The sequence below is a fragment of the Pseudonaja textilis genome, chromosome 2, assembly GCF_049901715.1.
Source record: "Pseudonaja textilis isolate UNSWEBS1 chromosome 2, rPseTex1.2, whole genome shotgun sequence".
Lineage (NCBI taxonomy): Eukaryota > Metazoa > Chordata > Lepidosauria > Squamata > Elapidae > Pseudonaja > Pseudonaja textilis.
The window spans coordinates 29,503,657-29,515,056 of NC_141991.1; the positions used below are offsets into that span (position 1 = coordinate 29,503,657).

Below are 11,400 nucleotides of genomic sequence, written 5' to 3' on the forward strand. Positions count from 1 at the left end.
AATTACAATTAAACCATGGTCTCTCAAGGAAATCAGTTCTGCCTCTCATTTCTGACTTAAGATAATCAACAGAAAAGTGCTTTCAAAATAAGCCTCTACATTTTCTAATCACTTTAGCTGCTGCCGTAACTTACAAATAGTTTTGCACTGCCATACATAAATCATTTACATCAGCCGAGGCAGATTCCAGAGCTGCCACCAGGCTAAACATCTACAAATTCCAGGATAATGTTGAAACAAGACAGAGATCTTCAGTCAAATCACAAGTATATGAACTGGACCTTCAAATTCTAGCAATGCCTGCCCGATCTGAGCTGCAAAAGTCCAGATGACTACCAGACAGCAGCAAGAAGATTTTCCTAGGTCTCTTTGCTTCCACTTATGTTTGATTCTCTTGGTTTTTGCAATCCAAATTTGGGATAGTCACTATAGCCGTGACGGCGAACCTATTCCATGTGTGCCAGAAGTGGCACACAGAACCATCTCTTTGGGCACGCCAGCTGTCGCCCATTGCTCTTTCAGATTCCGTCACGCACATGAGCGCTGGCCAGCTGGTTTTCATGCATGCGGGAGTACCAGAAACTGGAAGAGCATCTCCCGGCATGTATGTGTGCACTGGCCAGATGGTCTTTGTGCGTGCATGCATGCTGGCCAGCTGGTCTTCGCATGTGCATGTGCGTTAGAAACTGGAAGACAAGTGGCTGGCATGCATGCACGTGCTGGGAAGCTAAGCTTCCAATTTCCGGCACTCCCACACGCGTGCATCAGAGAGCTGCTCTTCCGGTGCACGCGCTCTCATTTCGTGACTCAGTGCCGAAAAGGTTAGCCACCACTGCACTATAGCATTCTTCTGAACTTCTGTTCAAATTCTGGCACTATGTTACACTGCACTGGCTGAAATGAAACACAGAATAACAGAGTTGGGAAAACCTTGGAGATCTTCTAGTCCTAGTTCAAGCGGGAGACCCTGTACCATTTCAGACAAATGTCTGTCCCATCTCTTCTTAAAAGCCTCCAGTCATGGAGCATCCACAACTTAGAAGGCAAGCCATTATATTGGTTGATTGTTCTCACCATTAGGACAACAGTGGATACTGATGGGAAAAGAAACATCCACACTTTGCTAAGTCCTTATCTGTATAACTAAGGTTTACTGAACTACAATCAAGTAGATTCACACATAAAGTCATAAAGCATGTAGTACAAATATGTGAAGTGATTTAAAAAATTTCAATAGCCAGAAAATCACCAAACCAAATAAACCGTAAGGACACTTTTCAATTTATCCAAACCATGCTAAAATGTTCTAGGAGTTTTGAAGAAGCTTGCTGCTTTTCTAGCACTAACACTACTACGTGTGATTTATTGACTTGTGGCTCATTACATTTGGGTGAACCTCACCAAAAGATGTTAGAGAGTTAGAAAAACATTGCATTTGCATTAACCTCTAAGCCATAATGAACACCAAGTGATTATAGAAAATGTAGCAAAATGTGTGCAGATTTAGACTGCAACTACTGTAATGCAGTTCTCATATTCTTCAATGCATATACCGTGTTTCTCCAACAATACGACCTCCTCCAATAGGAAGACCCAGCATGTTTTCTAGGCATAAAATGAAATTAAGCCCCTCACCCCAAATTTAGGCCTATTTTAAAACATGCAAAATGGGGGGAAGGGCGGGGGGACTTGCCGTTAGGAGTGCCCCGTGGGCAGCAATTCCTCACCACCAGCTGCTCCTAATGGGCGATCATGGCAGAGCGCAGAGACCTCCTTACTCCTGCCAAGCACCTTTGCAGCAGACCCAAGACCTTCAGCGCCTGCCGCTGTTGATTTCCCTTCTGCCCATGCCGCTGCCGCATTTGGAGCTGCCACTTCCACGTTTGGAGCACCACTGCTGTTTGGAGCACCGCTGCTGTTTGGAGCACCGCTGCTGTTTGGAGCTACGTTTGGAGCTGCCGCTTCCGCGTTTGGAACCCCACCGCTGTTTGGAGCACTGCCGCTGTTTGGAGCACCACCGCCATTTGGAGCACCGCCACCACTCCAAACACGGCGGCAGCTCCAAACTTGGATGTGGCAGCTCCAAACATGATGGCAGTGCTCCAAATGGCGGCGGCACTCCAAATGGCAGCGGCACTCCAAACACGGAAGCAGCAGCTCCAAATGTGGCGGCGGAATGGGCAGAAGGGAAAGCAACAGTGGCAGGTGCCAAAGGTCTTGGGTCTGCAGCAAAGGTGTTTGGTGGGAGTAGGGAGCTCTCTGCGCTTCGCCATGATCACCCGTTAGGAGCGGCTGGTGGCGAGGCTGCCTGCGGGGCGCTCTAGATGAGGATGCAAGGGGCGGGGATTAAGTCAACCCCAAAAAGATGGCCTAGCCGTTTTTCGGGGCTCAAAAAAAATATAAGACCCGGCCTTATTTTATGACAAACACGGTATTAATCCTCTAGATACAAACTCCATCAAACAGCTATTGGGGAAAAACAAAACCCAGACATTCTTTTAAACAGCAAGGATTTAATCAAGAGTGAGTCTAAGTGGCGGCTCAGTGGCTAAGACGCTGAGCCTGTCAAACAGAAAGGTTGGCAGTTCAGCGGTTCTAATCCCTAGCGCCACATAACAGAGTGAGTTTCCATTACTTGTCCCAGCTTCTGCCAACTTAGTAGTTCAAAAGCATCTAAAACTGCAAGTAGAAAAATAGGGATCACTTTGGTGGGAAGGTAATAGCGTTCCGTGCGCCTTCGGTGTTTAGTTCATGCCGGCCACATGATCATGGAGATGTCTTTGGACAGCGCTGGCTCTTCGGCTTTGTAATGGAGATGAGCACCACTCCCTAGAACTGGAAACAACCAGCACGTATGTGCGAGAGGAATCTTTTTATTTAAGTTACTATTAAAACTGCTCAAGCCTTCCAAAAGTACACTTTGCATAATTTAAAAAAAAATTCCAGACAAAATTTATTCACATTCATAAAAAAAAGCCTGTCACTAATGACAGAACTTAACCATCATGAACTTTCCCCAACCTCACATCCTCCAGCTGGACTTAAACTTTTCAGTACTTGCCTACTGTGATAAAGAAGCAAACAAACAAAACCACACACTGGCTAGAAATTTGAGGGTTCCATCTAATCCCAGTTAACAGTCTAGGTCATCAGAATTAAGAAAAGTATGCCAAGGATTGATTGGATTTATTCTCTAAAACTTAAAGACCATTAAAGTTCAGTCCTATAGACTCACTTTTTAATTAATATAGTTAACAGCAGCTTACAACATATTATCCAGATGACTGTAAGTGCAAGTCAAACCATGTTCCTTATATCCATATGGATAAATTTGCTGTTCCAGGAGAAGTATTTCAAATACAAGCTGGCTTTCCAAAAGCCAACAACCATAGCAAAAGCCAAGGAACCAGTGAATAGATTGGCTACTTGGAACCTCCCAGGATAATGAGAGGACAGGAGATTTGCCCACGAGTGGTCATCAATTACTTCTAACCTATGAGACACCTTCAGAACACCATGTTTGAAAATGTCAATCCTGAATGAGAAAAAATATACATGTGCTTAACAAATTAAGGAATCTGGAATAAACAGGTAAATAAAATGTTGATCGTAGAAAGTTATAAATGGACTAAAGGTCCACATAAAATTGAAATACTGAAACTTTGATAATAAGGTTTTGGAATTATAAAAAAACAAATAGCTTCTCTTGGGAAATCTATTCTGTTTTGGTTTCTACAAGACAAAACAAAAATAAGCAATTTAATTATTTCAAAAACTGTTCATTAATGGAGACTAAACTTTTTAGGTAGAGGAAAACTTCAAAATTTATTAAATGTTGGAAAAACATGACATTGAAAATATTGAAGGAGACATCTGAAGAACAGAATCAGAAAATATCTGTGCCTGCTTCTATGGTCAGGCTATGTCCAAAAGACTTTAATGAAGAAATGACAGATGTAGAAAAGAACAGCTGATAAGATAGATAGTATTGAAAGTGGATGTAGAGCTGACAGTCCAAAAGAATGATTTAGAAAAGGGTGTTTCATTTGGATTTACAAAATAAATCCAGTGTTTTTAAAATTTAAAAGGGAAATACAAATGACAAACCAAGGAAGTGACTTGGCTAATTTTTTCCCATTGTATTTACAGAACATGCTTGTTAAGGCCTGTGCATTGAAACAAAGAAAAAAAGCAAAGAAAAATAAAGTCTTATGACAATATTTGAATGAACTAAAGATTAATATTGTTAGAAGTAAAAGGAAGAAATAGAAAGTGGTTCCTTTGATCATGGTTAAAACAAGATATGTTGGTATTTTTGGCTACCCTTTATGGATTTTCTGTTGACATCAGGATTGAAAAGATAATGTATGGTGGAATTGTTTATAGTTACAAGATGGGATATGGGATGAAGAGATAAATGTTTATAATCTTGAGGGGAGGGCAAAGTCACTACATTTGTTTTTACTTGTGGAGTTGGAAGCACCTCTCTATATATTCTTTTTTTACTATTATTTTTTTTCACGAATGAAGGCAAATGTACGTGTCCCAGGACAATGTTGCAGGATCCAATCTGGATTGGTCATCAGGACCAGAGTTTAGTTTTCTGGGCTTTTGGACTTGTGCTGAAGTCTATCCTCAGGGACCTTCTGTCTCACCAGAATGTGTCTTTTCTTTTTCTTCTCTTTTTTCCTTTTTTGCGCATTTTACTCCTTTCTATTCTTCTTTTCTTTAAGTTTAGTTTGGATGAGATTTTACTATTACAGTCAAAATGCTTAATACAAATTATATAAATTTATACTTTAAAAATGATAAAATCCACATTGCAGATAAGCAACTTTGCTAGATGCTCAGGTAAGGTCGCCAACAGCTTAAGCATCCCTTCAGGAACAACAATTCTCTTTTATCAAGGTTGCTAAGTCTCTTGTTATCGTCCTGGTGGACAGCCAAGACTCAATCGGCTTCAAGGGTCAAAACTCAAAAGCCCTGCTGCTCCTGAGGGATGATTATCTCCCAACCATCCCAATCAAGATGGCCGACAGTAAGAGACATTAGTTGATATAATTCAGTTGAAGAGCCACAGGTTGCCCATCTTCAACTTCCTTAATCAAGAGATCCTACTTACTGTTGAAGGTGCCCACCGGGATCTGAACAGCCCAAGGCAGAAAACATGAAAATGTATTTTTGTACAGACTAAAAGCGATCCAGAGGCATCCTGTTGCTAGGGGAGTTTCTTATTTGAAGGAATGTTTGGGATTTCAGTAAAGCTGAAAATAACCCATTCCTGGCAAGCAGCAGTCCGGGTGGGGGTGGGGAGAAGGGGAAGGAAAATAATCCATTCTCCATGCAAAGTCTATGCCACCCTTTTGACGTAAAGGAAGGAGGCAGCTGGCAATCACATGCTTCCATTGGGGAGGGGGGGAACCTCACATACACAGACCTTAGTCATCCTCAAGCAGAGAAATCAAAATGTTCCAATTCAAAGGGATACTTCGCCATAGGAGGAGCCTTCCCCTTTCTTTCCAGAAATTCTTCCAAGTCCAGTCAAGTGAAATATTTCTTTGGCTCTTTGACAGAAGTTGCCACCCGGCCTGGAAATTCCCCATTCAGTGAACTGAAGAAAACTTTGCCAAGATCATAAATATTTTTGAATTCTGGACAAGAACATTGGACTTTCCGTGTCACTTATAGACAAAGGGGATGTGGAAGTACAGGTAGTCCTCGACTTACAACAGTTTGTCTAGTGACCAAAGTTACAACAGCACTGGAAAAAAGTGACTTATGATCGTTTTTCACAGTTACACTGCAGCATGGTCATGTAATCAAAATGCAGATGCTTGGCAATTGGTTCATATTTATGATGGTTGCAGAGTCCCAAGGTCACGTGATCACCTTTTGTGACCTTCTGACAAGTGAAGTCAGATTCACTTAACAACCAGATTTCTAACTTATCATCTGCAGTGATGCCCTTAACAACTGTCGGAAGAAATGTGGTAAAATGGGGCAAAATTCCCTTAACAACAGAAACTTTGGGCCCAATTATGGTCATAAGTCAAGGACTACCTGTAAAACTTTAAGTTAGGTCCAAGAGTAGAAACATAAGGATGTAGGAGAGAGAAATATAAGATCCATAAGAAGAAGAAGAGGAAGAAGAAAAGACAGAAATAGTGACTCAGTTTCTCAGGTGAATGCATTTCTCCCAATTGATGTCCTGCATCCAAACAAAACATATTGCTTCTGGCCCTTTCTCCTTCTCTTCTGTAGGTTTATTCAGCTCCTTTAATAATGCCAAGATAAGGGGAGAGGAGAAGAAACTAGACTGACTGCTGGCTGCAAGAAAAACAAAATGAATAAATGTTATTTGAAGGTGGCTCTGCCTGGTGCAACTTTGCAGTCCAGGAGGAAAGAAAACAAACTAATTCATTCACCTTCAAATCCTCAGAAACAGGATGTAGAGAAATTTCTGGAAAAAGAAAAAGGCAGAAAAGCTGCATTATTTTGGAACCTTAAGAAAAAAACTAAATGACTCAGAAGTCACTCAAACAAATTAAACTTTCCTATTCCTTGCCTGGCTACCTGTGAGTTTAAAAGATAAAGTCCTAACTGGAATCTGATAAGCACCTGAAGCTTATGCACACCCAACATTACCTAACAATTTTCTTCTTTGAGAAGTTACCCTTCCTTTTTTTTTTTAAGCCCAATATTTCACCACATCCTTCATCTGCCAGGTCCAGCTATACCAGGGGTGTCAAACTGGATTTCTATGAGGGCCAGAGGACTGGTCCTTTGCTGGATGGCCCTGTGGACCAGATTTAAACACCCTGCAGGCCAGATTCAGCCCGCGGGCCTTGAGTTTAACATCCCTGTGCTATACTGTAAAGTGGACCTGGGAGAAAGCACATCTTTCAAACTACACAGAAAAAAGAGAGAGTTTCTTTGCTTTGCCAAAGTGACAGAGGGAAGACCAAGAACTTTTTGCATCCAAGCCAAGGGACAAAAATTGCCCAGTAAGGGAAAATTCAGCCTTTTCTAAGACAGACACTGCAAATTTTCCAAGAATTAGACAGGGATAAAAACCTACTGACTAATCCTTAACATGCATTCCATGACATGCATTCCACAAAAGCTATGCAATAATACATCTATATAATTTCAAGGGTACCAAAGAACCTTGTTAGTCTTTCAAAAGATATAAGAAAGCTACCCAAGTTGGAGCCAAGTAGGAATTAACTTGTCTGACTCTTGGCAGGTTTTTTTTTTTTTTTTACAGACTTGCCACCATTCTTTATGAACCCAATAGGGATCTACAGCTCCACGCAGCAGAAAAGATGTCAATCTTGGGAGAGCTAAGCTAGTTTTTAGATTACTGCTTTGGCAGGTCTGGGATTTCAGCCATGTACATTACAGGAGGGACTGCTAAAGTGAAACCATAGCTCATACTTCAAAGTACAAAGGATAAAAATTAAAACACATGCAAATTATCCCTGGCTCCAAGTCCAACAAGCTTGATTTGAAGCAATCAAACTAGTTCAGGAGTCAACCCTAACAATCTGTCAGAACCGTACAATAAAAGCCAATAACTTTAGGATCTCATCAGGACTGGACAGTCAGAACCCACCCACCCGAGGCAACTTAAGATCCCTGCAGATCCAGCAAACCAATGAAAGTCCTCCGCTTGATTGATGCCTTGGCAGAATGCCATTTTACCTAAAGATCCAGGGTTTAAAATTCTAGGAAGAGCGGCTTCCTAAGTCCCAGGCACCACTTAGGAGCTAGAAGTCCCACGGGATGGCTGGCTGAGGAAAACACGACCGGAATGCTTTCATTTTAATAACAACCAACCACCGATCAGATATTTCACAGAAGATGAATCCACGAAAGGCAGGAAAGGTCGTCTAAACTCTAAAGCGTCGCTGTCGCGCGTGTTGACCAGAAAAACAAGCCATTCAGGCAGGTCTCCTCAGCCACCCCACCTCATGAAAAAGGTTGGAGGGGGGAAACCTCACAACTTCGCCCCCAAAAGGCATCAGGACCGGCAACCCTCCCTCATAGCCCCTCGCCCCCTTCGCTGAGGGCAGCAAACAATGAAAGCAAAGGCTCCTGGAGCGCAGCGGCCCCCACTCCCACCCCGTCTGGAAGTCCGCACCAAAGTCCTGCCAAGCGGCCCGCCTTTCTCTTTCTCTCACCTTGTCTGACGGCTTTGAAAACAATGGGCTCCTTGCAGCTCCGGATAACTTCCAGCACGTCGTAGAGGGGCAACCCGGATACCCGGACACCCTGCACCTCCAAAAGTAGCTCCCCTTCGCCAAGTTTGCTCTCGCCGTTGTCTCCGGGCAGCGCCGCCTCCCCTTCGACCTCGGCCGCCCCGACGTAAGGAAACTCTCCGTACTCCGCTCCCCCGAGGACGGTGACCCCGAGCTGGCCCTGAGCATTGCGGCTCACCGTGGCTTGGTGCACTTTGGCCGTCCAGTGGTTTTTCTTCTGGATCACTTTCGACATGGCGATCGGGTCGCCAAGTTGCGCGCAAAAGGAAGGGAAGGGGGATTTACACCGGGAGAGGGGCCGGTGGGGGGAAAGGATCGAGCCGACGTCCACCGCGGGGCTGCTCCGGGCAAAGGATCCCGACCGGCCGGGCATAGAGCAAAAAGCTCTCCGGCAACTTTCCAGCCGCTTCGCTCAAGCCATCACCGAAGCGACTTACGCGCGGTTCAAGCCCGCAGCCTCTTCCACCGGCGCCTCCAACGAGGTTCCCATCGTAATCACCGGGTCGTCGTCCTGCCCCGCTTCTCCTCCTAGGGTTTTTTCCAACCTGCGCGGATCTCGGCCGGTTCTCTTCCTCTTAGCTAATTCTCTTTCCCCGCCGAGAGGTTTTCCCCTCGGGGCAGCGCCTGGTCCCGGATCCTTCGCCCCTCACCTGGCGCCGCCGTTCTTTGCCCCCTTTCTTTTGCTACTTTGCTCTCCTCCGAGGGGCTCCGACCGACCGACAGACCGCGGCTCCTTTAAGCCAATACAAAAGACGCCGCTTGTTTTGTTACCTTTCGCCCGGGCTCGATTCCACCAAGACCGAGCCGAACTCCAGAGTAGCGATAGGAATGGCTTGGCGCAGGCGCCCGGCCGACTCTCCGCCCCCTCCTGCCCTCGGCCCCGCCCAGCCGAGGAAAACTGGGATCCTCGCTGCCGGGGGAGGGGGGAATAAACGGGACTGGGGCGCGCGCTGCGGGGACACGTGTGTTTGGTTGTGCTTCTCTTTATGAACTCCCCCCCCCCCCAAGGGAATAGCGTCCAGAAAGCGGGTCCGGCTAATGCCCAGCTAGTTGTTGTTGTTGCTGTTGTTGTTTCTTCTGGGGGGGGGGGTAAAGGGGGCGTCTCCTTTGTTTTCCAAACCTGCCCCTCGTTCCTGAGCCTATCACAATGCGTAAAAGTTGGCTTCTCCTTTCCAGCAGACGCCGCCTCTCAGCGTGTGTAATTTACCGTGGTTGTAGAGTTAACTGTACTTATTGCACGTGATAAAAGGATCTCTACAACAACGGCTGGGCAAACAAATTCAAACCTTTATTGTCAGAAGACAACATATTGTATACAGTGAGATTGGCTGAGGCGTCCTTCATGCAACCCCCCACCACCACCACTCAATACAACTCACAGTGAAGAGAGAAAAATCCCTAACCCAGTGAATCCTACTAACAAACACACAATCCTATTGCACCATGTGAACTTACTGCACGTCGCCCTGGCCCTGCAAGTCACCCATACTATGTTGTAAGGTTATTTTCCATTCAGGAGTCTGACAAACCCTAACCCCATAGAAATACTGGGGTTCTGCTTCAGCAGACTTCTGTGGAAGTCTTTTGCTTCTTGTTACAGGGTGCCCATGTTTCATAAAATAAGTAGTTATAACAATAGCAACAGCAATAGCACTTAAGACTTATCTACCATTTCACAGTGCTTTACAGCCCTCTCTAAGCAGTTTACACAGCCTATTGCCCCCAACAATCTGGGCCCTCATTTTACTGTCCTCTGAAGGATGGAAGGCTGAGTCAACTTTGAGCCTGGTCAGATTCGAACTGCCAAATTGCAAACCACCGGCAGTCAGTACTGCAGTACTGCACACATCACGCCACCACAGTTAAACTGAATTCCATGCAAATTTCACAAAAAATGTACCCTAATCAAATTGTAGTGTGATGTATAGAGTATAATGTAATGTAATAGTGTGATGTATAGAGTGTAACAATGTAATTGTTAACTTATCCTGTCCTGCAAACCTAACTTTGGGAAACTTAAACGGTTGAAACAACCATGACCTGGATGAGTGAGAATCTCCATAGATGTTTGGGAAACATAACAGTCGACACAAAATGATATACATGGTCGTGTTCAATGAATTCTGCAGAGATGGATAAGTAATTATTTCACAAAGGTCTGGACAACTTCAATCATGTATTTATTTTTTAAATGCATATAGCAATAGCAATAGCACGTAGACTTATATACCGCTCCACAGTGCTTTACAGCCCTCTCTAAGCAGTTCACAGAGTCAGCCTATTGCCCTCAACAATCTGGGTCCTCATTTTACCACCTCGGAAGGATGGAAGGCTGAGTCAACCTTAAGCCTGGTCGGATTTGAACTGCCAAACTGTAGGCAGCTGGCTGCAGAAGTAGCTTGCAGTACTGCGCCTCAGAGACTCTTATATGCTGCCCATCTCACAGGCACACGACTTGGGGCAGCTTACAACATACTGTAATAAAACAGTAAAGCTAGTCCTCCACTTATAATAGCTCTTTTTGGCATCCAAAAAATGTGATTTATGACCATTTTTCACACTTCAGACTGTTGCAGCATCCCCAGAGTCACACATGATCAAAGTGCAGATGCTTGGCAATTGGTTCATATTTATGATGGGTTGCAGAGTCCCAAGGTCACCTTTTGTGACCTTCTGACAAGCGGAGTCAATGGGGAAGCCAGATTCACTTAACAACCAGGTTAGCAACTTATCAACTTCAGTGATTCACTTAACTGTGGCAAGAAAGATGGTAAAATGGGGCAAAACTCACTTAACAAGAGAAACTTTGGGCTCAATTGTGATCGTAAGTTGAGGACTAGCTTCTAAAATTTTAACTTAGGTCCAAGAATAGAAACTTCTGGGTATATGAGAGAGAAATATAGATCCCCAAGAAGAGGCATTGCTAATGTGTCCTGGGGTCATGTGATCATCTTTTGTGACCTTCTGACAAGCAAAATCAATGGGGAAGCCAAATTCACTCAACAACTGTGTTTATGAGCCACAGTGGTGGTTAGAGTGCAGTACTGTAGGCTACTTCTGCTGACTGCCAGCTGCCTGCAATTTGGCAGTTCAAATCTCACCAGGCTCAAGGCTGACTCAGCCTTCCATCCTTCTGAGG

General features: G+C 44.4%; 1 protein-coding gene across 20 annotated transcripts in view; it reads right to left on the bottom strand.

Annotated features, from left to right (window-relative positions):
* MAGI1 (membrane associated guanylate kinase, WW and PDZ domain containing 1) overlaps window positions 1-9,083 on the bottom strand; it is a 512,987-nt gene extending 503,904 nt beyond the window's left edge. For 14 of the 20 annotated variants that reach the window (XM_026722042.2, XM_026722034.2, XM_087923626.1 and 11 more), the window contains exon 1: window positions 8,184-9,082. In XM_026722042.2, the coding sequence (XP_026577827.2) occupies window positions 8,184-8,634 (451 nt within the window). In that variant the 5' untranslated portion in view covers window positions 8,635-9,082. Of the gene's footprint in view, window positions 1-8,183 lie in introns of all 20 variants that reach the window. The other 6 variants (XR_015741597.1, XM_087923629.1, XM_087923628.1 and 3 more) reach the window with 2 other exon arrangements.
* Window positions 9,084-11,400: the final 2,317 nt, after the last annotated feature.